General features: G+C 40.5%; 1 protein-coding gene across 2 annotated transcripts in view; it reads left to right on the top strand.

The window, feature by feature from the left end:
* The first annotated feature begins 3,786 nt into the window (after positions 1-3,786).
* TBCK (TBC1 domain containing kinase) overlaps positions 3,787-26,929 on the top strand; it is a 97,938-nt gene continuing 74,795 nt past the window's right edge. Inside the window, exons 1-5 of one of the 2 annotated variants that reach the window (XM_056855596.1) lie at positions 3,787-4,010; positions 10,124-10,196; positions 23,723-23,837; positions 24,680-24,753; positions 26,219-26,360. In XM_056855596.1, the coding sequence (XP_056711574.1) occupies positions 3,815-4,010; positions 10,124-10,196; positions 23,723-23,837; positions 24,680-24,753; positions 26,219-26,360 (600 nt within the window). In that variant the 5' untranslated portion in view covers positions 3,787-3,814. The remainder of the gene's footprint in view (positions 4,011-10,123; positions 10,197-23,722; positions 23,838-24,679; positions 24,754-26,218; positions 26,361-26,929) is intronic. The other variant, XM_056855597.1, reaches the window with a different exon arrangement.

The following is a 26,929-nucleotide window of genomic DNA, read 5'->3' as shown; positions in this document are numbered from 1 at the left end:
GGCAAGAAGAACAGCTTTGGAACAGTAGAAAAGAGCAAGAGTCCAGTAGCACCTTAAAGACTAACAAAAATATTTTCTGGCAGGGTATGAGCTTTCCCAAAGAACAGTTTTGGGACAGTAGAAAAGAGCAAGAGTCCAGTAGCACCTTAAAGACTAACAAAATATTTTCTGGCAGGGTATGAGCTTTCCCAAAGAACAGCTTTGGGACAGTAGAAAAGAGCAAGAGTCCAGTAGCACCTTAAAGACTAACAAAAATATTTTCTGGCAGGGTATGAGCTTTCCCAAAGAACAGCTTTGGGACAGTAGAAAAGAGCAAGAGTCCAGTAGCACCTTAAAGACTAACAAAATATTTTTGTTATTCTTTAAGGTGCTACTGGACTCTTGCTCTTTTCTACTACTGCAGACAGACTAACACGGCGACCCACTGGGAATTAGCTTTGGGATAGCAGCTCTAATTCTAACCTCGAGCTTCCCACGTCTCATTTGCAGCGTAGCGGGATACTGAAGAGTTAAAACCATAGAGATTGAAATGGAGCCTAGAGAGGACGGAAGCGAGAAGCGGCCGCCGGTACGGAAAAAATCGGCTACGCTAAGCAACGGGGAGAGCGGATTGAGGGGGGGGGGGGGGGACTTGGCTCACTACGGCAACCCAGGTGTGCCATCACCTGGCTGCACCCTGGAGCTGGCCATGTCGAGGGCCATCCTTGTGATCCACCTGTGAGCTGGCAGTAGGAAGCGAGGGGAGGTAAGACCTGCCTGGGCCACCTTTCGTTTCCCCCTTGCCAGGCTCAGTCAGCAGAGGCGAACACCTGTGCAGCTGCCGCAGAAAGCGGGCGGAGGAGGAGTGGTTGATCCTACAGGCCTCTCGTACTTTTGGGCCTGGAGTGATCCAGGCCTGGTCCAAATGTTCGAACCACCCATACCGGATTGGTGGATTGAACTCAGTAAGGGGAATCAATCCCACATACTCTGTTTAGGCGTTCCAGTTCCAGAGCCACCCTACACTTGTGATACTTTTGTAGGGTTGCCAACCTCCAGGTAGTAGCTGGAGATCTCCTGCTATTACAACTGATCTCCAGCCAATAGAGATCCGTTCCCCTGGAGGAAATGGCCACTTTGGCCATTGGACTCTATGCATGGAAGCCCCTCCCCCAAACCCTGCCCTCAGGCTTCGCCCCAAAAATCTCCAGGTATTTCCCAACCTAGAGCTGGCAACCTTATACTTTTGTAAAAAAAGAAAGATGTGTCACCAGAGGTGGCTTTTCCCAACATAGCGTGGGAGTACTAGAAGAAGCTGCACCTGGCAGAATTTTCCCTCCTGTGCATCGCTTAAAGTTACCAGAGCCACTAGGACAAGGGTGGGGAACCTTTTTTCTGCCAAGGGCCATTTGGATAGTTATAACATCATTCGCGGGCCGCACATTCTGGCCCTGCCCCCTTTAACCCCTCCATTGTCATCACTTCCGCCCCCAGCCCTCTTGTAGTACAGAGGAAATACGTTTCTCCACAGCCCGGGTGGGAAAGGGTTAACACGATTTATTGGGCAGTCCTAGCAGCTCCATAGCTAATGACTCTTCTGTAAGGGGGAAAGAAGGTTCCTTTTCTCGGCAAAACAAACTCACATCCGCCTTGAATCGAGGCGATTCCTGTCCACGGGAGGGGGCGGATCGCCAGTCTTAGATCCTTCTGAGCTAGAGATCTGCCAGGACCCACGAAGGGCCAGACCAAATGATTTCGCGGACCTTATACGGCCCTGGGCCTGACGTTCCCCACCCCTGCACTAGGACAACCTTGTGCCTCAATCGCTGCCTGGTCACAGTCTGCTACTGTCCAGTTCTCCCTTGGCTTCTTGCTTCCTTCCTGCAAAGCAAACCACTCTAGAAAGTGGGCCCTGGCCCTACTTTTTCTTTTGCCTGGCCTTTACCAACCGTTGTTCCTTAAAAATTTGCCTTCCTTTCATACTCAGTTCTGCTTCACTCTAGCTCCTAGCAGACAGCCTGTTTCTGTCCCAACCCAGTACAACTTTCTTTGTCTTTAGGTCCTGTGAGATTTTTATATACTTTCTTTAGTACCCAGTAATGGGGCTGTTAATTGCCTATATCCTGTGACTTTTCTCATACAACCTTTATACCATATCATTAGTGGTATGAAGGTTCTATGATTCTATGTAAATTATATAGAAAACAGTTATATGTTTTAGTTCAGAAAATCCTATTGCACTTTATGGTTGCTAATTGTTCTTGGTCAGAAAACCTTAGTTTACCTAAAGTATTACAGAAAATACCTTAAAATTCAGTGCTATTGTCCATAAAAAAACTTCCTATGACTGATTGATTGAGGTACCAAAATTGGACATTTCCTTACAACTTGGAACCTTAAAATGTAGTACACAGTGTCTTTCAAGGCTCTTTGATTACACGAAAGAAAGGAAAAGCAGAGAATTTGTACATGCCTCCCTCAAAAATGACATCTACTTCCAAATAGTTTAAAAGTTTGGCATACGTGTAGAGAACAAGACTTACAGTTTCTAGGAAAGTCTGCAAATGGGACCTTTCCTTTAAGCATGAAAGCTTGTATATATGTACTTTATTTCAGTGTGGGACAGAAAAAGGCAATTCATGTACAGGACAGTGTTTGGAGATATGGGAGTTAAATTAGCTTGAACTGAGACTGGGGAAATTTCTGTTAGCCTTCAGTAGTATGTACATATTTATGGAGAATGCAAACTGCCTTTACAGTATGTTGTTTCAGACTCACTTTTCTGTAATGCAAACATGAGTCCTTGTTTAGAATTAATGCATCCAGATTCCTGCAAAAAAGCAATTTGGGGTGTTTTCACACTCCTGGTTTGGACTGAAAAATGTTTATTTAGACTTTGATGGTGGGAGTGTTGTTTGCCAGGACAATGGAACATTTTTAATTTGGCTGGTTTCTGGAGCTGTCTGGAAGATGTCGCTTTCAAGGCCTTGGGCAGCTGACTGTTGTCCTGGGGCTGAAATTGTTCTGGGGATAACAGTCTTGGATTGATCTCTATTTTATGTTGATACAGCGCAGCTGGAGTTTTCTGATAGATTTCTCCCAGAGAGCAGCCCTGTATGCTGATAACATCCATCCATGCTAGACTGCTCAGGCCCTCTGGATTGTGGTCTTACTTTCTGTAGTTAATTTAACAGTCCAATCCTGTGCAGAATTAGGTGCATACTCTGTTAATGTGTGAATTGTTGCATGTATTTTCAGCTAATGAAAAGACTTTTTATTACTCTATTATACCCAGTATAAACAATATGTCCTCTTTCCTTGTATCACAGTGCTATTCAAAGCAGAGTTACACCCTTCTAAATCCATTGAAGTGAATGGGCTTAGAAGAGTATAACTTTAATCTAACGTTTCTGTTATATGTCATTGACGATTCTGTATTGGAGTTCCTGACTACCCTCCAGCCCACCACTGGCCCTGTAGGTCATGGAGTTATGTTTGGCGCCATCTGTAGTTAGCTGTATTAATTGTATTAATTATTTTAATTGAAACAGAAGTGGGATTGGTTTTATTATATATTTATGTCCTTTATTGCATGATTTTGTTGTATAGTATCAATGTTGTTAGCAGCCCTGAGCCTGGCCTAGGCCGGGGATTGAGGTTATAAATTGAATCATATAAATCAATAAATAGGATTGATGCGAGCGCTAAATCGCTTATTCTTGAGGCATTCCATTTACCGATTTGAAGCCTGCAGCCTTTAAAAAATATCTATCCCCTCATCTCTTCATTTCTCTTTCAGAGACATACCATTTGAGGGAGTGCCTCTTTAGAGCCCATGATGTTTCCCTTAAAGGATGCTGAGCTAGGCGCTTTCACTTTCTTTGCTTCCGCTCTTCCAAACGATGTTTGTGGCAGCAACGGCTTGCCTTTGACACCAAACTCCATAAAAATCCTGGGGCGCTTTCAAATTCTCAAGACAATTACGCATCCCAGACTTTGTCAGTATGTGGATATTTCTCGTGGAAAACATGGTGAGTCTACTCCCCCCCCCCCGGGTTGTTTGGTGCGCATGTCCAAAGGTTATAGTAATTATTTTGTGCATGTGTTTCAAAGCAGTGGACTTCAAAGAAGCCTTGAGTATTTTTGCTCAAAGACAACAGTTTGCTTTTCTCCAGACTGACTCTGGAGCAGCATTTTTCAGTCTAGTCTGTATAACAATAATACATAACAGAGGCAGACGTAGGAGCTGCTGGGCTGCAGGCCTTTGTTATCCTGTAATTCCTACCACTCTGATAATTTTTAGGTATTTCCTTTTCTTTTTCACACTCTGCTTCCCTCATGCTTTACTCCATCCCCATGCCATTTCCCTCTCCTGCTTTAAAAACAAAACAAAAACTATAATCTTCTTTCAGTCCATTTGTTCCTGAAATTCATCAACCTGTCTTTTCCCCTTAATTCTGTAAGTCTCTCTTTTGATGTTTGAAGTTTAAAAGAAATGTGCTTCACAGAAGCCATTTTCTCTTGGTCCTTACATTTTTAGAATTTATCGGTGAGGTATAAATCTTTCAAGGCATGATGAAGATTAAGTATAAATGATAATTCACACCTCATAGTAGGTTTCTTGTAGACCACTGAACCCAGCCAATTGCAGAACAACTTATGTTTTGCATGCATCTGTTTAACATCATTGAATGTCTTAAATTTTTACAGCAAATATTTACTTGCTGTTTATACACTTTCTTTGGGAAGGCAGGCTGATCCTTCCCCAGGCTGCTTCAGCACAGGGATGATTCTCTGTGTTCCTTTCATTGCCACTGCAAATGAAGAGGCGTCTGTGATGGCAACTCAGCTTCCGTACATGGAAGTTCTCTGCACACTTCTGTGTTTTTTCCTGACTTTTACTTTCCACATGTGCTCTGCATTGGCTCAGGGGCATGGTCCTCACCCCCTGTGTTCCGCAGCACCTAACATATTCAGCATGCTCCTCTGATCCTGGAGAGAATAGGTATGCGAAAGAAAGAAGAGGGGAATAAAACCCAACCTAAAAACAGAAGCTGGGTACCCGAGGTTGGGAGGAAAGAAAAAAAATTTTTTCCAGTATAAATACTGAAAATATAATTTATTAGAAGTGCTATGTAAAGATTAAAATTATTTAAAAGCATTAAAATAGCACAATGGCATTTCCTGAGGTTGATAACTGTAACCACATACCAAACGCATTTCGGCCTATAGGGGTTAATTAAAACCCTTGTTAAGACTGCACACATTTACAGAAATAAATTAAAAAATACATATACAAACAATTCAAACCCAACCAGGCATGTGCATAGGTTGTAAAATCTATTCCCAATTACTCAAACATCTGGTCAGATAGGTTCTAGTTGTAATACTGGTTAGTATACCGTATATACTCGCGTATAAGCCGAGTTTTTCAGCCCAAAAAAAGGGCTGAAAAAGCCGGCCTCGGCTTATACGCGGGTCAATACGGTAGGGGAGGGGGGAGGAGGGAGCAGGGAGGAAGGAGGGGGCAACTTACCGCCGCCGCCATCACTGCCGGGCCCATGCGGCTTCCCCCGGCCAGGAGCGCCCTGTGAGGGCCTCCTGCGGCCGCTGCAAGGCTGCGTGGCCGCCGCCGCCAGGCGCGCCTGGCTCCCCCCGCCCTGGAAGGGCCAGGGGAAGCCTGCTGCCGGGCGCGCCTGGCTCCCCCCGCCCTGGAAGCCTCCTGCGGGGGGCCCGCCGCCACCACCACCGCCTTTGCCGGGAGCCCTGTCAGGTAAGCCTGTGGGGGGGGGAGGGGTTATAAGCCGACCCTCGGTTTATACGCGGGTGCCTAATTTTTCCCCATTTTTGGGGAGAAATTGGGCACCTCGGCTTATACGCGGGTCGGCTTATACATGGGTATATACGGTATGTCTCTCATATACTATGTGTGCAGGTATCAATTTAATAAAGCAGTGTCCACGTAGGTTGACACTGCTTTACATGCCTGGTTGGGTTTGAACTGTTTGTATATGTATTTATTAATTTATTTCTGTAAATGTGTGCAGTCTTAACAAGGGTATAGGCCCTATAGGCCGAAACGCGTTTGGTATGTGGTTACAGTTATCAACCTCAGGAAATGCCATTGTGCTATTTTAATTCTTTTAAATAATTTTAACCTTTACATAGCACTTTTAATAAATTATATTTTCAGTATTTATACACACATATATATATATATATATATATAACTTTTTTATATATACCACACACACACACACACACACACATATATATATTTCTTTCCACCCAATCTTGGGTACCCAGAGAATAGGTGTTCATCATGACTGGTATTCATTTTGACTAGTAGCCATGGATAACCTTATCCTCCATGAACATGTCCATTCCCCTTTTAAAGCCTTCCAGGTTGGAAGCCATCACCACATCCTGGGGCAGGGAGTTTCGCAAAAAGTTTGCTTACCCCTAGTCTGTGCACATAGCTGTAGACACCATTCAAATGACAACCAAGATCCTCTGAAATGGTCTAATTTCAGGCTATTTAGTTCAGTGGTGTTAGTCTGTACTGGTGGATCAAAATTAGTAGCACTTTAAAGATCAGCAGCGTTTTCCCAGGTATAAAACATCTGTGAGCTTTAATCAAGTTGATTATATTTTGCATTGTACCACTGCATCCTGACTCCAACTGGCCATTCTTTGCAACACCCTCCCTTCTGACGTGGATATAAAGGCTGACAGACCTTCATTTTATTTGTATCTGACGAAGTAAGGTTTGACTCACAAAAGCTAGAAATTGTTGTTGGTCTCTAAGGTGGTACAAGGCTTGAATTTTGCTCTGAAATGATCTAATATCACATATAAGTGAGTAGTTGCCCTTTAGGAAAAAATAAACAACTGGAAGGAAAAAAATCTGCTTTGTTCAACTGATGTTGGGTGTCTGGGCCTCCTTGGCATCAGTCCTGCAGGGGTGCGATATGCTTCTCCATGCATCTGGAGAAGTTTCAAAACATAGAAACCTTTCTTCAGTGCATATCTCTTCTATCATGATGACTTACATATTTCTAGTTGTATTATACTTTCCAGGTATCCTGGTTTTGTCCCCAAACTTTACTTGTTCTCTCCATGCTGTTATTTCTTTGGTGTCTATGTTAGGTATCATATGTGGGGTTTTGTGTTTGTTTTTTAAGCACTATACTTTCACATGTACAGTTAGCTCAGGAGTCAGGTTTTGCCTTAAAACGCATTCAAGATGATTGTGCTTTTTTGGAAATTCCACATGTGCCGTTGAGGGGGAAAATGATCATTACACCTGGGATCAGTTTGATTCCTTTTAAGTGAAGTTAAAAAAAACAAAAACTTGGTAAATTTTGTTAAACTAGCCTTAGTTGTGTAGCTAAACACAATGTCTGGCAAAGTACGGCGTAGCAGATGTGCTTCACATTGTAAATCTGGTTTTTCTGAAGGAGCGAGGGTTGTATGAAAAATGGCAACACTTACCCTTGCAACAATACGAGGATAATGTATTATGATGTAACAGAGAAAACGTTAAGCTGAAAACACAGTGTCTTGGCTAGCAAAGCATTTTACAGCAAAAATAGTGTAAGAAATTGTAATACTCTGGAGGCCTTTTTATTGATTTATTTTTCTTAAATTTGGTTACTTCCTTTCCAAAAAGCTCAATAAAAAAATCAATAAAATAGATAATCAAATGCTGAAGTCTTTATAAAACAGTCAGTGCAGCCTTTCCCCCAGTAGGTTCTGTGGCTGTACCCTGACCGTTCCTTAACCTAGGGATCCCCAAGCAGAGGCTGCAATGCCAAGTCTGATCCTGGAAGGACCTGTCTTTTCCTTAGTTGCCAATCCAGTGGCAAGAGGTGTGCACAGAGAGAGTGCTATCTAAAGCAGCGGACCTGCTGGCAATCCGTTTTGGAGATGGGTTGGATATGATCCCTGGCCTGCCCCGATTTGTCCCCTTCTCAGGATGGCCCCCAGAAAACTGGTGGCTGACCAGCATCTTGGTCTATTACTAGATCTAGATTAAAATCTCTCTGGCTCTTATAGCTGCAGCTGCTTCTTTCATAGCTGGACCCTGAACACTTTTGTGACAGGCCCTTTCTTTAAAGTGAATTTAAAAATGGTGGGAAACCAAGTTGGTTTTGAGATCTGAACCTTCACCTCAGTTAGAAGGTGTTCTTATGGTAGAAGAAGAAGAGTTGGTTTTTATATGCCGACTTCCCCTACCACTTAAGGGAGACTCAAACCGGCTTACAATCACCTTCCCCTCCCTTCCCCTCCCCACAACAGACACTTTGAGAGGTAGGTGAGGCTGAGAGAGTGTAACTTGCCCAAGGTCACCCAGCTGGCTTCATGTGTAGGAGTGGGGAAACAAATCAAGTTCACCAGATTAGCCTCCGCCGCTCATGTGGAGGAGTGGGGAATCAAACCCAGTTCTCCAGATCAGACTCCACCGCTCCAAACCACTGCTTTTAACCTCTACACCATGCTGGCTCTCAAAGATAAAGGCTTTGGGTCACTGCTGTGAGGTAAGTTTTGTATTGCGCATGCAGAGCACAGAGATCACTGAAGCATGGGGATTTTCTTGACTTGCCACCTTTCACATACATACAGGATTCCACCCACACCAGCCTGCCGTTTCCAAGAATCATTCTCAGTTGTACAAGATCTGTTCATCACCAGAAACAGGACTAACAACTGGGTACTCTGTCCTCTCCTAGAGGTAGAGATAAACCACTCTGCTATGTGACCAGGCAGAGCTGCTCTTCAAACTGTTTGCTGTCTTGCTGAGGCAAACCCCAAAAACCCAACTGCTGCTGTTTTTCCCTCCAACCTTCCACTCCACTCTCCCCCTGCAAGGTGATTGGTTTGCCAGTGCCTGCCTCTGCATCCCGACCCTCATATTCCTTGAAGGTCTCCCATCCAAATACTTTGCCAGGGTCAACCCTGCTTAGCTTCTAAGATTTGACGAGATCAGGCTAGCCTGGACTATCCATGATCAGGGATGTGCATGTACAGCAACTTAAAATAATGTATATATTGTACTATTACTGTACTGCACCAAAAACGTAAATCTTTCTCCCTTTATGTTAATATTTTGCCTTCCTTTCCGTGTACAAATATAACTTATTTTTGCAGTAGCCAGGGCTAAACTGATAAAAGGAAGTATTTCTTCACGCAACACATACTTAAATTGTGGAACTCCCTGCCCAGGATGTGGTGATAGCTACCAACTTGGAAGGCTTTAAGAGGGGAGTGGACATGTTCATGGAGGAGAGGGCTATTCATGGCTACTAGTCAAAATGAATACTAGACATGATGCATACCTATTCTCTCCAGGATCAGAGGAGCATGCCTATTATATTAGGTGCTGTGGAACACAGGCAGGATGCTGCTGAAGTCGTCTTATTTGTGGGCTTCCTAGAGACACCTGGTTGGCCACTGTGAACAGACTGCTGGACTTGATGGGCCTTGGTCTGATTCAGCATGGCTTTTCTTATGTTCTTAAACATAATACTGAATCATAATACTTAAATACATTTTTAAAATGTTGAGCAGTCTAAATTTTACTGTCATTATTTTCCAAATCATATGTTCCAAAAAAGGCATTTTAAGATTGTCTTACTCTTACCTAGCACTACAGATTTTGAAAAAAAATCGGGGAAAATTACATTATCACCTTTGTTGAGGCTTCCCTGACCTGCATGGTCCAGGCTGGTCAGATATCAGAAGCTAAGCAGGGACAGCCTGGTTAATTCTTGGATGGGAGACAGCTAAGGAAGTTCAGGGTATCTATGTTGATGAAGGCAATGGCAAGCCACCTATGTTAGTCTTTTGCCTTGAAAACCCAAGACCTACCATAAGTCATCTGCAACTTGACAGCTCTTTACATGCACATGCCAAGGCTATTTAAACTTATCCGTGTGTGTATCTGTGTATTCAGTTATCTTCTGTGCCCAGCGGGAGTTTATGTTCCACTAAAAGAAGTAGACATCCTTTTTCTATTATTGGATGAAAATGTTGTGATAATATGGTTTTAATTTCGACTGGATGTGTGAGTGAAAGTGTTTGGTGCCTTGTGTGTATTGAGATACTAAATCTGTCTTTGTATGTGTGTATATTTTTTAATCAGAGAGGCTGGTGGTTGTTGCTGAGCACTGTGAACGGAGTCTGGAAGATTTGCTTCGAGACAGGAAACCAGTGAGGTACAGTATCCCCCCCAAAATTGCAAGGAAGCATGCTAAAGGAAAGGTTTATCTACTTTAAATGACAAAACCCAGATACACTTTTTCTTTTAAAAAGTTAACTACCCTTACAGGTCCAGGCAGATTCAACACTGACATCTTGCAGTGCTTCAACCTTCTGGCAGCCAGATAAAGGCATGCTTCAGTTGAAGTGTATATTTACTTCTGCGCAGAAGTTTTAAGATTTATGGTGAAAGTACTGAAACTTGCCAAACATGTCTCCCCATATATTTTGTTTGTGCTTTAAGTTATGTTTCAAATAAAGTTCTTAAAAAATCTGAGGCTCACTGTAAAATCAAAACGGAGTCCGTAGCTTATGTGCATCAGTTGTCCGAATATATAAGCTTGCCAATGATGAAATGGTGAGTTCAGAGTGTGTGTGTGTGTGGGGGGGGGGGTTGATGTAAAGAGAAAGCTAAAGATTTGCCTATTATTCTAACATTGTGGTAGAAATGTTAATGCAGCACAGAGGTGGCGAAATCTTTCCCTGCCAATTCACAAAGAGAGACTTTCTGTCCAGGTGAAGGGATCTGGAAGCCCCAGCAGTAACAGAGTGTTTGCAGTAGTGGTCTGCAAACTGGGCACAGCAAACTCTGCCTGATTCTGGCTTTAGAATGTGACTGGTATAACACAGTTGTGCACACTAGCTTTTGGCATGGGGCATAGCGGATTCTGTGTCTGGGTGCTAGATGTGGAGGCCAGTCCCTGCAGTGGAGCAGAGGGGCTTCCCTTGAGCCAGGGCTGGGAGTTTAGAACTTAGTTTTATTTGCCGTTGCTGTGTGGTAAAGCATAGGATTGGGATTTGTTCTAAACAAATCTTTGTAAATGTTATGAAATACTTGGCTGTTCTGGTGACTGACACAAATAATCCTAACCAGTGTTTCTAATATAATCTAGATTTAAAAACTCATCTGCCATCCAGTTCTCCAGCCTTTCGCTATCTCTTAGTGTTAGTAACCTTTCTATTCTACTTAGTTCAGGATCCTTCTTTCTAACATATTAAACTTTTTTTTGTCCTAATGCAGGTAGAATATTTTAGTGTTTTTATTTGTGTAAAAAAAAAATGAAGTCAAACTCATGTAACTGTGAACTCTTGTGGTACAGTCTTGAACAGAGTTACGCCCTTCAAAATCCATTGACTTCTGTGGACTTAAAAGGGTATGTCTCTTCTTGCTGTACTGTTAGCCACTATACTATATACCAGCTTTCTGAGAGATGCTACTAAGAATCAGAAAAATATTTTTAGATGTACTGTGTATCTTGGCTCCACTTCAAGAAATAAATATCAAAAAGTTGTAATGGTTGTCCAAAGGCATAGTTCTGGAATCTCCCAAGTTCGGTCTCAGTGGTTTGAGTTAGCATCACATTATTATATTGATGATCTCGAAAACTTGTTTTTGTATTTTTGATCCTTTTTTTGTTACAGAGTTATTGATCATGTTTGGGTAAGGAAACAATTCCTTCCTCACACTTGAAGGCGAAAGGTTGAAGGCATTCTTCAGGGGTGTTATGAAACATGCCCTGCGAAAGCAACTCATATGGAAATGGTCACGTCCAACTGTTTTTTATCAGTGAAGATTGGGCTGTGCTTGAGAAATGGCATGTGCCATCCGCAGCCGGCATGTGCAGCACAGTCACCGCTCCATAGCGGTTAAAAGAGAAACTGTTTCCCTTCCAGCGAGACCGACTAAAATATCTCCCATTGCTTTTCAGTTAATTAAAATAGACATTTTTGGGTTTCGTGCATGAGACCTTTCAATAGCCTGAAATAATTTAAGGAAGAGTAATTCCCAGTTATGCTATTCAATCCATCTTTGTTAATTAGCTTTGTAGAGAATTAATACATATATATTATTCCTCTCGCATTAGTTCATGATAGCAGCACTGGTCTTATATCCAAAGTTGACGTGTGTGCTGTTGTAATTAATTTCACAAACTGTTATGGAAGGGGAGAATCTGCCCTTATGGTTTATAGATTAATTCTTCATATACTTGCCAGGAAATAAGTCCTTTGCACCTGTACTGCAAGCTGATGTCAAGTCAGCAGGAAATCTTCTATTAGGCTGTTGCTGAAATTGAAGGTATACCATGGTGGACGGTCCATCTTTTCCGTGCATATTGCAGAACAGCAGGCCGCCCAGCTGTCTGATAGCTATTTGCAGTTAATCTTATGAAGTCATGCATCATTATGATACACATTACATATGAGGTAACGTTTACATAGGTGTTTCTGCACATTTCTGTTTTAAGTCCACAAGAACACAAGAACATCCCTGGGTTTTATTCTGAGTTGATGGTTCACTTTGTCACGGGGGTCCTATTAGAGCTTATCAGAACTTTAGACTACAAAGATGGATATCTTGAAGCGGTTACAGCCTTAATGAAGATTGGCTAAATAGTTCTGACTAAATTTCTCTGGTTTATCGTAACTCATCAGGAAGTTAAATGTTCCACTGAAACACTCCAGCACACTTTTCTGTTATGATTTTGGTGTATTCCCAGATTAATCCATTATAGGTAATGGAAAACCTGTTAAACACAACGATATTTAAAGCCTCTTGAGAGCCTATTATTCTATCTACCATCCTTTCATTTTACCTTGTTAAAGTAACACATTAAAATAAAACAGGTGATGATATAGGTACAGTTGTACAAGATGAATCATGGATGGTGGAGTGCTAGCAAACCCTGGTGTAGCATTATGTACACCATGCAACAGTGCCAGCAGTATTTGGGAACCGATGCTGCAGCCTTTCAGTTGGTCTTGAGATCTGTAATTTTTGATATTGAATGAAAGAATCATAATTAGATTAAACTTAAAACAGTTTATTTCTTTAGAAGTAACTGTTCAGGCAAATGAACAAAGCTGGAAGTAAAGCTGAAATGAAAATGGGCACAACTTGGAAATTTGATGGATTTTCACAGTTTGAAATCTGGCTTTGGATTAGTTGAAATTTGATTTTGCAAGTTTGCAAGTTGGCTTTGCAAGTTGAAATTTGTCTCACAACTTGATATCAAAATTCAGTGGTTTGGATGTTGTAAAGTGAATTTAATTCTTTTGAAGGCTATTTCACACGATTTTGCAGCAGCAGCAAACCCTTGGTAGTATCCGATAGCTGGTGTACAGCAGATGTCAACTTCACTGGAGTACATTTGACAGGGTTGGACATGCAGCAGAATTGTTAGAAATAAAATGCTCATTCTGAGTATCAAACAACTGCCAAACATTCAGAGAATATTTCACAGAATTTTGAGAGAAAACATTGGTTTCATTGTTATCCTGAATCAATTTCTGAATGTGTCATCTAAATTCTGGAGGTAGATTGCATTAATTTTGTGTAGGATCAGGGCATTTCATGCCTTTGATGAAACATGAGTTGGAATTGAAGCTATAGTGCAATACTACCCAGAGTTACTCCAGTCTTAGCCCATGGAGTTCAGTGCATTTAGGCTGGAGTAACTCTAGATAGGGTTGCCCTTTACTAAGGCACATTTAATTTAATAGCATTTATTTCTGAATAAGCATGTTTAGGATTGGATAAGTTGCAACTGACAGACTTTATTTAACAAAGAGTCTGCTTTTAGTGTGTCACCTGGCAGTAGAACTGTAACCTGCATTTTTTTTCCTGTGAGTCACTTCCAAGTAAAAATGTTCTTTGTTTGTATAACAAAGAATGTCATTAACATTGCCTTTCAGAGGTACAAGCAAATGTCTTTATTTGGTACATTTATCTTACCCTTCCTTCTAGGAGCTGAAGCCAGTGTTGTTCTCCATTTTATCTTCACAACAGTCCTGTGAGGTAGGATAGAAAGAGAGAATGGCAGACCCTTCATCACCCAGCGAGCTTTATGACAGAATAAAGATTTGAAACTGGGTCTCCTGGATTCTAATTCAACACTCGAACCACTATGCCACACTGGCTTTTTAAATACATTTAATGGATTCTTTGATCAAATTAGAAGAAATCAGTTTAAAAATCACGCACCTCCAGCCTTTTCATTGGTTGCAGTAGTCTTACCATGCAGTAGTCTCATATATACGGAGACCGGTTTTAGAATGGTCGGGATGGATTTTATTCAGCGACTGTTTAAAATGGTTACATGCACCATTCTATTGCTTTTTTTATATTGCACTTAAAATTCCTTTGGCTGTTTTACAGTGGAAGTGCTCGCAAATGTAGGATGGTGATATTTGTATGATTTGGGCACCTGCATTACATATTCTGAATTTGTGAGCCGGGTAGTCATAAGATGTCTTCAATAAAAATATAGTTGTTGTATGTTTTGGAGGTTATGGTTTTGAAAAATTACCAGCAAACCATCAGAGAGATACAGAGGTATAATATGTTATACACAGAGCTTTTGATCGGAAGCAGACTATGTCTGCAGCTGTTTACTAGCTTGGTGGAAAGCATGATCTGACTCGAATGAGTAAGTTTTATTTGCAGTTATTAAACTATTGTCTACTCTCTGGATTAGGTGTCTTTGTTCTATCCTCCCTTAAATGCCTTATGTGAAGAAGTTTCTCCTAGCTTTATAAGCTAAGCATGTAGGCTATAAAAATTTTGAGCTAGGAAGGGAGTAAAAGGCACGTGCTTTTTGACTGCTGTATGTTGATTTCAGTGCAGAAGTAGTAGTTGATAGAGCTTTAAGGGTTATACATGTGGTACTTTCCTTGGGAGCCCCAAATCCAAGTAAGCTTCTTATGTGATATCCAGATTGGATTTGGAGATTGTCCTGTCTGTGAAGTTGAATCACATTTTTCATTGAAAGCATGGTAAATGGAAAATAGTTCTTTTTCTCTCAGCCTTCCACTCTTTAAAAAAAAAACTTATTTTGGATGTACTTTTGCTGACTCAGTTGCATACATTTGTTTTTGTTAAAGAAAGCAAGTCTGTTTTGAGAGGAACACATGCAGTAACCCTGAGAAAGAGCTTTATAGCTCAAAATGTACCAATATTTTATATAACAACTACGTAACGAATCCCTTCCTTGTACTTTTCATCCCGTTAACAGTACCATGATGTTCCTCTGAGTGAAATTTGGAGTTCACTTTTCAACACAGAGTTATAGGAACTGTAGGAACTGTGACCAAAATCCATAATAAATGCAGGCAATGGAAAAGGTGTAATTGCTTACCTGCATGCGAGGAGAAACAGAAATGCTTTAAAAACCAGTTTTCTGACCAGCCGTGACAGAAAGTACGTTTGGGGCATGTAATAGCTTCAAAGTTTATTTTCTTTTTAATCCTCTTCCAGAAAAATTATTTCCAAACCAACATTTATTGTAGTGAAGTCATTATGCAAGAAAATCCATTAGTCATGATTTGTTTATGTACTATCCAATACTGCTTTTCTTAATTAGATATTTTTTAGTAAATATAAAATTGGAACTAAATCTGGATTGCAAAATAATTAAAACTTAAAGCAGAAGGTGTCCTTTCATAAATAAATGTTACCACCTGCTCTGAGTCTTCAGGCATGGGTTATTAATCTCAAAATGTCAAAATATCTTTAGTTTCTTCCTAGTGAAGAATCATTTATTGGCATGGCTAACCAAACATCGATCCAAATAATCTGTATGCAAGACATTTTCCTGTAACATTCTGAGCGTGGTGCTTTTACCATGTATTCATTCAGGTAACATATGCTCATGTTATCTCCTTTTTTGTTGACGAAAACTTTCAGTTCGTTTTTCTCCCTTCAGGCGAAAATGAAATTATGACTGAAAATCACTTGTGTTGTGAAGTAAAGTAGGGTTGCCAACCTCCAAGTGGGGCCTGGAGTTCTCCTGGGAGTACAACTGATCTCCAGGCTACAGCAATCAGTTCCCCTGTAGGAAATGGCATCTTTGGTGGATGGAAGCTGTTGGTCTGCTGTTGACTCTCAAAAGCTTACATCCTGAAACTCTTGTTGGCCTCTAAAGTGCTACTGGACTCGAGGCTTAGTATTGCTAGCATATGCAAAGCAGAGTCAAAGCAAAGTATAAGAAAAGGTGTAGGATCATGAAGTTGCCTTATACTGAATCAGACCATCGGTCCATCAAAGCTAGTATTGTCTACTCAGACTGGCAGTGGCTCTCCAGGATCTCGGGCAGAGGTCTTTCACATCACCTACTTGCCTAGTCCCTTTAACTGGAGATGCCGGGGATTGAACCTGGGACCTTCAGCATGACAAGCAGGGACTCTACAAACTGAGCCACAGCCCTTCCCCTGTTGACCCATATTGCAAAATCTGGTGTGAGGGTTGATTTCTATAGGGGATGTCAAGTTATAGTCAGCACCATAAAGCTGCCCTATTCTGCTACTGTTGAGGGAAATAACTACTATTTTTGGAAGCCTACAGCAAAAAAAATAAATCCAACTTTTGAATAGAATATACTTTTTGTGCCTCAGAATAAGGAACAACATATTGCGTTCTCACTCTTCCACATGGAAAGTCCCCAATTTACTTGTGTTCCAGAAGTTTGTTTGTAAGTCAGGTGTTGAGAACCCAGCACATGTTTTCCCATAGAGCTACGTTTATAGATGGTGGTTGGGTTCCCAGGTTAGCCCATACACGTATATTTAAACTGTAATGTAGCTGAGATACTGTATATTTACAATGAGAAATGGAGGAAAGCAATAGTGTTGTAATACTTTGCAATAATAAAACAAGATAAACATGAAAATGTTTGTAGGATAAAAGATATTTGTATGCTGGTGCTACCTTGCTTACAGGCAAGGATGCATGGCATGTATCACATTTTGAGAAAAGGGGGCTTTCTTTAACTCAGGTCTGAAGCTAAAATGCTTCAAATTTTGGGACATTTGGTGGACAGTTTGACACAAATCAGAGGCAAGCCTGCCTCCGGCATCCCTCAGTTGCTCAGTCCCCTGACCTTCTCCCTTCACCCCAACTGCCAATTCTGAAGCACACGAGCCACTTCCTGGTCTCTGCAGTTTGTAAGTACGGGTCAGGTTGTTTGTAATGGGGGACTTATTGCAGGCTGATATAGGCATGCACATGTATTCTGTGGTAGGGGCTTGGAAAGGCCCTTCCTCCTTATTCATCAGCACCACTAGCTCATTTGGGAACTTGATCAGAAGAACTGTGCAGCTCAGAATTTGGGGGATTATGTGACAGGACAGTTCCCTGTTTGTCACTCTGCTTTTCTCGAGGAAGAATTAGCTTTTTCACTTCAGTCACAGCTTTTTCTGAAATTCAGTGAGCAAGATCTGACTAGAAGAATTGCGCTCTTATGGGGGGGTGTCTATGCAGCAAAAAATGCATCTAGCAACTGAAAATAAAACTCCTTCACTGGTATTCTGACCCCACCCCAATTCTAGGCTTTTGGTTTATGGAGCCTGTGGAAAAGGGACTTAGAAGAGAGCGGAGACCCCAAATTAACAAAATAATTGTGAAATTATAAATAGTCAGTTGGGGAAAGGGCAAAGGCAGCTTTTGGTCTATAAAAATGGTTTTCAACTAGGCTTGGGAATGGTAAGAAAATCCATCAAATTATCTTTGAACTCTCTCCCCCCCCCCCAGTTAAGTTGTATCCTAAATATTCATATTGTTTTAATTTTCATTTTACTATGCATATCTTAGTATCATCATCATCATCAAGTCTGTATTGCTTTAGCAAAAAAGCCATAGCAACAATACGGAACAGGGTATTTGACTGGGGGAAGTGTCTGTGTCTGTGGAGGGGAAGGATTTGCGAATATTTTCGTAATTTCAGCTCAATTATTTTCATCTGTTAAAATGGAATTCTGTTGAAATGATACCTCAGGCATGTCCTCCTGGCAGCCTGCTATGTCAGCACATTTTCATTTACTCATGGCTTTTACATTTTATTAAATCAATATATTCATTTTGGCCTCACTTTAAAGAAGGAAGCCGTGGTAGACTGTCCAGGGCACCATAAGGCAGATTTTGTGATTTGCACAACCTTAAGCTGGAAAATTCTGCACAGGGTCATTCTGTGCAATATTATGTATATTTTTAAGGAAAGAAAAAGAATGATGACATTAATTAGTAATTTCCTGTCAACTCTTTAGGGAGAAAAATACAGTGAGAGGATAACACAAATAATATGAATGGCTTGCTATTTTAAAATAATTGCAGCTGAAAAAGCAGAAGGAAACTCAAAGGACTCACTTCCAAATATTTTAAATATCTAAAAGTGACTCTAGAGAAGCAATTTTTATTCTCAGAAGGTCTCTAATCTCCAGCTTGCAAAAGGTGTTTTTTTATAACAGTTCCTGATAAATCTTGCTGTTACTTATAATTGGAAGATTATATTTATTACTTCTGTGGTTTTGTGCAGACTATGATCAGGACTGTGATCAGGCTCCAAAGGGCTGCAAGCCGAAGAGAAATGACGCCTTGCCCCATTCCATCTGTTGATGTGCACGATTTGGTGCCAGAAATTGACCCATATGAGAAGCACTGGAAGCCATAGCTGGGCTTTCAGTGAGGAAAAGCTTCTACGTATGGAACATAGTATCTTGCTAAAAGGGTACCCTTGCACCAGATTATACGCCAAGCTGCTTGAGGTATACAGGGTTCTGCCTTGAGCAGTAGACAGCAACTTTACTTGAAAGAGCTGTGGATCCCAACTACTGTCTAGTATTCTAAAAAGTTGCACTCCTGCATAGGAGATAATCTGCATGCGGCTTGAGCATTCAGCACTTATTTTCACTGCAGAGTTCAACTCTGAACTGAAGAGATCCGCCGTGCTTTCGTTTTCAAAGGAATTTGTCTCTGGCAGTAGGAGCTGCTCTGGTGACAACAGCAAACAAAGCTCCACTTGATTTCTTAGTTACACATTGATTCTTTGGATTGCAGCCCATAACTTCCATTCATATTATCTGGACGGTTCCTTTACCTGTTTTTCCTTTTATATTGTAGACTTCAGGGAGTGGGATCCATTGTTCTTAATAAGATAGAGGGGAGTATTGTTTAGCAGTATTTGCTTGCAACCGTATGCCAGGATGTTAGCAAATGCTTTAAATATTGCAAATAATCAAATGGTATTTTATTCAGTTCCTGGATTTAAAACGTTCTCTTCTTCACTTCCATGAACAGTGAAAAGCCTAAAGGGCAGCCTGATAGCATTTAGTTTCTTCTTTGGGTGGGAGAGTAAGTACCAAAGGTTTGTAAGGTATTTCTAATCTATTTGGGGATTTTTTTAAAATATATTTTATTAACATTTTCAAGAAAAAAACGAACAAATTATATACACATACATGCACACAATTTAAACTCCTTCGGGGAGTCTATTTCCTCTTACATTTCAAATATCTTATAAATTGTTCTTATATTCTACATTTTGGTTAATAAATCCCTTCTATAGTATAGTAAATTTTATAAGCTGATCCTTATATCTAACAGTCTACCCTTTCCATTTAACATAATCAAAATAACATTCCCATTTCTTTTGGGATTCTTCAGTCTTTATTTGGGGATTTTTTTTGTTTGTTCTGAGATTTATCAAGTAACCCAATAGAAATAACACTTTTTTTTACTTTAAAGTGTTGTTTTAAAATATATACCGTGTAACACTTACTGTCAAACAAGCCTTTTCGTCCCATATACCCCACCCTCTTCCCTAGCCCTAAACAGGGTGGAAGGGAAAGGATGGAAGGGGTAATAAATGAATGAATGAAAAATAATCAAGTGCCTTAACTGGAATAATCCTGTCAATAACTTGTAAACTGTGTTTGCATTAAGATAAATGCAATTTTGGGTTTAGATAGCATATCGACATTTTAACTGTTTAAGATGAACATGTGTCAGCTGTGAAAACTTCTTTTGACCAGCTCTGCTGTTTAATCTATCTTTTGTCATTCTGTTGTGTGTGTGTGTAAAGTGCCTTCAAGTCGCAGCCGACTTATGGCGACCCCTTTTTGGGGGTTTTCATGGCAAGAGACTAACAGAGGTGGTTTGCCAGTGCCTTCCTCTGCACAGCAACCCTGGTCTTCGTTGGTGGTCTCCCATCCAAATACTAACCAGGGCTGACCCTGCTTAGCTTCTGAGATCTGACGAGATCAGGCTAGCCTGGGGCATCGAGGTCAGGGCATTCTGCTGCCCTGGACTAAAACAGCATTAACACCTGACCACATAAGAGCCCTGCTAGGTATGACTAAAGGGCCATCTAGTCCATCATGTTGTTAGCATCTGCCAGCCAGATGTCTCTTAGAAAGCCAGGAGTAGAGCATGAATTCACCAGTGCTTCTTGGTTCTCTCAACTTTAAGTTTCTGGGACTGAGATGTATACTGTCTCTGAATGTGGAGGTTCCATTCAGCTATCATTGCTGACCTCTGTTGATTAACCTGCTTCTTCTGGGAGCAGATTTGGTTATGTTAATTATGTGCTGAATGAAGAAGTTTCATCATTCTGACCATTTGTCCAGTGTGAATATAAGACACTTTTGTGTTAACAAATTCTATAACTGATCCACTCCCTGTTTAACTAATCCCCTCATCTTTGAGAAATTTCTCCTTTTGAACATGGTTTTATTGTACTTTCTGGGCAATTTATTGCTCATACGTTGTTGAATTAGAAAGTCCTATGATGTGACCTAGTAGTTCAACAATTGTTACCTCACATACTAGATCCCTGGTATCACTCAGGACAAATCCATAGTCACTTACCCTCTAATTGGCTGCATGACTAACTGCTCTAGTGCATAGTCCTTTATCATGCCTAGAACTTTCCTCTCTCTTTCATGATTTGTGCAGACATTTGCCCGGTCAGTGGGATGGTCAGTCCCTTATTATTATAGCACTGTTTCCTTTATCAGCCCTCTCTGATTTGTTCCTCCAGTGCACTCTTAAGTACTTTTCAAGCCTGGTGTTTTCGTGGAGGAGATTTTTAAACTGCTCTGCAACCTTTTTGATGTTGAACACCAGCAGTTCAGTTCCATTTCAGTTCATGTGAAGTTCATGCCTCTTGTACAGGCTCAGCTGTTCCCAAAAGGTGGTCCAAGTCCCTGGCAATTCTGAACCCCTCCTGACACCACTGGCCTCTATAAGCGTTGGCTTTCCTGAACCCTACCTGCCTGTCTAGAACAGGTAGCATTTGTCAGAATGCCAGATGTAGTGTTTCTGTGTAATTATCCAAATACCGTATCCTAATGCTTTTGGGGCAACCTGCTGCCTATGCAGGGAATGATAAAAGTGCTAAAGACTTGGCGGTTAACCTTGTTAAACCTTCTTTTCAGTTCACAGTATGAGTTCTACACATGTCTTTTCTCCTTTGTACAAAGTGGTGTCTCCTGAAGAACCCTCAGCTCATTCAGGCAAAGCAGTAAAAGGTGTCACCATTCTGTTCAAATAGTAGAAGCCCTGTGAGCGCTTTCCTGTAAGCACCTCATGGTGAAAGATGAATATATAGAAAGTTTTCTCTCGCCCAGGGAGTGTCTTAAATGGAGTGAGGAAGGCAAAAAGAAAATGGAGGAGGAAGTATTGTAGAAAGATAGCCGCAAGAGTGGAGAGAAATGAAAGGCAGGATAATGTAAATGTACTTCTGTCAAATATTTGGGGATAGTAATTCCTTTTTGACTTACACTAGGATAGTTGTCCACAAGGTTTTTTTTTCCAAGGGAGTATTTAAGCCCATAAATGTATTTAATGCAATGCTCATGAGAGTTTGGCATCCAGAATATATAATTCTGGATTCGAAACAAAATTCTGCCTGTTTGTTTTCTGAATATTTATTATTGTATTTTCATCAATGTGAACTTTGTTTCCTGAATCTTAGTACCAACTTGAGTCTTCTTGCAATGTAAGGCTGACCTCCTCTGTATATTTGGAGTAAGGCCCACTGAACACAGCAGGGCTTACTGCTGAGTAAAGCTACATCAGTTCAGGCTTTGTGAGTGAGGAATTTTTATTGCAGATTTTCAGAGATCATGCTGACATTAGTCAGTTGACTAATCACATACTGTTCATTGTCTGCCTAGTATTTGACCATGGTTAAATTTCCCTTGACGCCATAAACACCACTGTATAAGAGGCAACTTGCTGGTTTTTAGACTCATAGATACATAGAGTTGGAAGGGATCATCAGGGTCATGTAGTCCAATCCCCTGCACAATGCAGGAAATTCACAACTATCTCTCCCCACACCCCACAGTGACCCCTGCTCCATGCCCGGAAGATGGCAAAAAAATCCCTCCAGGATCCCTGGCCTCTGACCTGGAGGAAAATTGCTTCCTGACCGCAAAATGATGATTGGCATTACCCTGGGCATGTAAGAAAGGGCCACGAGAGTTGAGTAGTGACACAACCCTTCCTGCCCTCCCTCTCATGATCTGCCTCAGTTCACAGAATCAGCATTGCTGTCAGATGGCCATATAGCCTCTGCTTAAAAACCTCCAAAGTAGGTGAGCCCACCACCTCCTGAGGAAGCCTGTTCCACTGAGGATATATTTGTACAACTCTCAGATAATTAAAAATAATTAAAAACATCCACATTTAAGCATTAGCATCCAGTTGTACACCCAGTGAAGTAGATGGGGCAGTTTATACCATAAGTAGTATGGGTTTTTTTAGGTTTTCTTGTAAACTGTGCAGACATCTCTGCATTCAATTAGAGTTGTTTCATGTTTTTGAAGTCTTGTGAAAACAGAACAGCTAGACACATTTTAAAAAAAGGAAACTTCAGAGTCATTGTGTCTGCTTATGTCATCCCATATTTTCCTCCCCATAATTGCTGATAGTCTAAACGTACAGCTTTCGCATGGGCCAGAAGAGTATTTTAAAAGGGATGATTTTTATCCACATCATAAGGTTGACTTACTTGTCAGAGACACTAATGTCAGCTTTCCTATAGCGTAAGGACACTATCGCAATCTGCTGAACACATACTTTATTGTAATTTAACATTTCATGTAACGGTTATTAACTGAGTAGTGTACACTTTGTATAGGAGTTAGCATAGAAACTGATTCCTGAATGTGTTATGTTGTAAGATATACTGCTTTTATGGATATGTAGGGGAGGCCCTCTAGTGTCTCAGTAAATTATAGCTGCTTCTCTCATATTCTGAAGCCTATAATGAAAGTATGCAGTGTACCCTCCAATCTGAATCTCAATTTTTACACCTATTGAGTTGTCCGTATAGCTAAGTAGACACGGACTGACACTTTGATGTGGGAGCAGGGCATGTGGGAGAGGATTATGTAGCAGCCTTGCAAACTATTCACTATGCTGCTGTAACGTTAGAAAGGAAGGTAGAGTAAAATTGCATTGAAGCCCCTGTCATGTCGATACTCGCCGTAGTAGAGGCATCAAACCTCTGTGTACCTAATGCTTAGGAGGCTCTACTTATGTGCTTATAACATAATGTATGGTAACTGAATATTGCAATAGCTAAAGGTTATTGATATATTGATAAATTGACTATATAGCAGCTGTATCCACTCCCAGTAGAAAGTTCTGTTTCAATCCAAGAGTCCTAAAGCAGACTGTTTATCATTGTCTTAATTTCTTTTTCAGTTCTTTTAGGATTTTGTGTATCGCTTATGAAGTATTGGAGGGGTTGCAGTACATGAACAAACATGGAGTAGTCCACCGAGCCCTTTCACCTCACAATATCTTGATGGATCAAGAGGTAAGGCTACAGGGTTTTATTTTTAGGTTGTTTGTCTACATTCTTGGTCATCATCCACACAATAAGAATGTCCTTTGAAATAATGTGTTTTAGCAAAATGCTTGCTAAAATCTGTTGAAATTTAAATATAGAGTCCACTCTCAGGGTTTTCGTGAGATTTCTTCTACGTGTACAGAAGACGTGTGTGTAGTGGTTAAGAGCAATGAACTCTAATCTGGAGAAGTGGGTTTGATTCCCCACTGCTCCATGTGAGCAGTGGACTCTAATCTGGTGGACCGGGTTCAATTCTCCACTTCTCCACAAAAAGCCTGCTGGGTGACTTTGGGTCACTCACAGTTCTCTCTGAACTTTCTCTGCCTCACCTACCTCACAAGGTGCCTGTTCTGATTGGGGGAGGGGGAAGGAAGGTGATTGTAAGCCACTTTGAGACAAATCCAGTGAATCTATAATCCAGACTATTAAATCTTAATAAAAATATGACTGGCAGTATTTTTAATTGGAATGGCTATATTAGATTTATACCTAATAAAACTATAAAATTGGGTTTTTTAAAATAAAAATACAAATTTCCAGACTTCATGAAAAGATTCTTGATTTCACAACATTTGAAAGAGAAGTTCACATGTATAACCTGAATAACAAAAGGTTATACGTGTTAACATTTTTTTGGTAGCAGTAAATTTAGGTTGGCATTCACCAATGTTTGGAAAATATCAGGTTGGATCCTGCAGATCTATACCACTAATGGATCCATCCACCACTTTTTTTTACAAACTATAAATTACCAAAAAAAATATTCTTTTTTGTAGCCGATTGATACTTTTTCTCTCTCTTCATTACAGGGACATACTAAGTTGGCTAAATTTGGCCTTTACCACATGACAGCTTATGGTGCTGATGTTGATTTTCCTATAGGGTAAGAATAGACGAATACATTATGGATTTACTAGGTATTGAACGTATGACGTTTCCAATAATTAGCCTATCTAATTCTATATTGTCTACTCTGATACAAACAAAGCACAACTCTGCTGTTGAGTTACTTTAGTATATTAACTTTTTAGACTACTACTTGTAGTTTTCAGAGATGAAGGGTCCCAAATTATATTACAGAATCTTTAGCTGCTTACTATACTGAAAAGTCCAGTTGTTTAGCAGCCATGAAATTATATGGCAGACGTGTGAAAATCTCATTTTTTGTTTATAAAGAAAAGCTTGCCTTTTTGGGGAGAGGCAGGCACTCATGCTGTTGAAGCATAATTAAGAGGTTGCAAGCTGTGTGCAAAACTGCACAGTTGAGCATGATGTCTGCTCCGTCACTAAACAGTGCTTAAGGTTATCTGGTCAACTAATTTTAAAGCTGGATGGATGCATATGTTGAAACTGTGACAACCCCAGTGTTCTTAAGTGCGGGCACTTGCATACAGCCAAAAAAGGGCAGTCCTGTAGTCCTGTCGTACTAATTGGTGCAACACTATTATCACCATTCCTGATTGGTCCAGGAATGAGATCTGTGCCTGGAGGAGGAATAGTTTTGAGGGATCTGTTGCACAACTTCGTGCTTTGTAGAAGACTCGGGTGGTGCTAAGGTGTGCTTCCAGTTCCCATGACTCATTCCCCAAACCTTTTAAACTTAACGTTGAACTCTGTAGACTGTGCTCTTTGGCTGTGCATGGCTGATAAGCTGCCTCAAAGAGCTTATCTGTCATCACCACATCTTTATATCCTGGAAATCCTGATGAGTTTCCATAGAAGCCCAGGGTTTTGAAATGCAGTTCAGACAGCAGCAATCTGTCCTGTAAGGATAAAGGAGACAAACTGCATAGTTTTCCAAAATAAAAAATGAAGTGTGATAGATTTTGTATCCCCCCCCATGTCAGCATTTATTTTTCCAAGCTAACATTGGACTTTTGTTGTTGTTGTTGTCATTAAAATAGTATTCTGTCCTTCAACTATGAAATGTAACAATATGCAGGTTTAATGAGGCTGGTATTCATGAGGAACTAATTGCTTCATTTTTATTACAAGCATACCTCGGACAGATTACAGGTTCGATTCCAGACCACCGCAATAAAGCGAGTCACATGAGGTTTTTTTTTTGTTTCTCAGTGCATAGAAAGGTTATGTTTGCACTATACTGTGGTCTATTAAGTATGAAATAGTGTTATGTGTAAAAAAAATGTACTGTAATAATAATGAAAAAGTTGACAGTATTGTGACACAGTGACACGGAATGAGCTCAAGCTGTAGGGAAAATGGTGCTGATAGACTTGCTCGAAAATGCAATATCGGCAAGTGCAATAAAACTATGTATGCCTGTATTTCTCTGAGTTCCTTACTGTTATCTTGTTCTTACTTAAATTGTTGTTTCATTACTGTAGATATCCTTCATACCTGGCACCAGAAGTAATTGCACAGGGAATTATGAAATCCAGTGATCACAGTCAAAGTGAAAAGCCTCTACCTTCAGGCCCTAAATCCGATGTATGGTCCCTTGGTATAATCTTATTCGAGCTTTGTGTGGTATGTAAAGTTTAAACAATTGCACATAGATGGTGGATCAGATGACTTAAGACCAAACAGCTTTGGACAAATGTGTTTATGTTCCATATGAGTCATATTTGCAAGTCAGCTTGTTCAAATAAAAAGGTGAATGTTCAGACTAGGAAAAACAGTGCTAGGTTGACCACAGAATAAAAATAATTTTATGAGACTAGCAGGCAGGAAGAAAAAGTGTCTGGGATGTTGAACTGCTATGATACATGGGGACGTTTTTCCTTAGCCGTAAGATTTCAGGTAAAGATAGACATTGGGGTGGATCTAATTACTCCCTTTCACCTAGGTGGGTCTTTCCACTCCCTTCTCTGAGTCTGTGTCAGAGAAAGACTTTTTGGTGAAATACATGCATTAAAAAGGAAAATTGATTTTTTTCCTGATAAAGTTAAACACAGAAAAATAGAAACTCTTTCAAGGCTTCTCCTTTGCCTACAGAAAATCATTTTTTAAATGTATTATCTTTTCAACATGCAAAGGACTAGTTTTTAAAGGGGTTTCTGTCAGCCTCAGCCTCTTTGGGGAGACAGTGGGGAGTG

This window comes from Euleptes europaea, chromosome 9 (genome assembly GCF_029931775.1).
Source record: "Euleptes europaea isolate rEulEur1 chromosome 9, rEulEur1.hap1, whole genome shotgun sequence".
Classification (NCBI taxonomy): domain Eukaryota; kingdom Metazoa; phylum Chordata; class Lepidosauria; order Squamata; family Sphaerodactylidae; genus Euleptes; species Euleptes europaea.
Note: the sequence above shows the minus strand (reverse complement) of the source record. Positions and strands in the feature narration are given on the sequence as shown.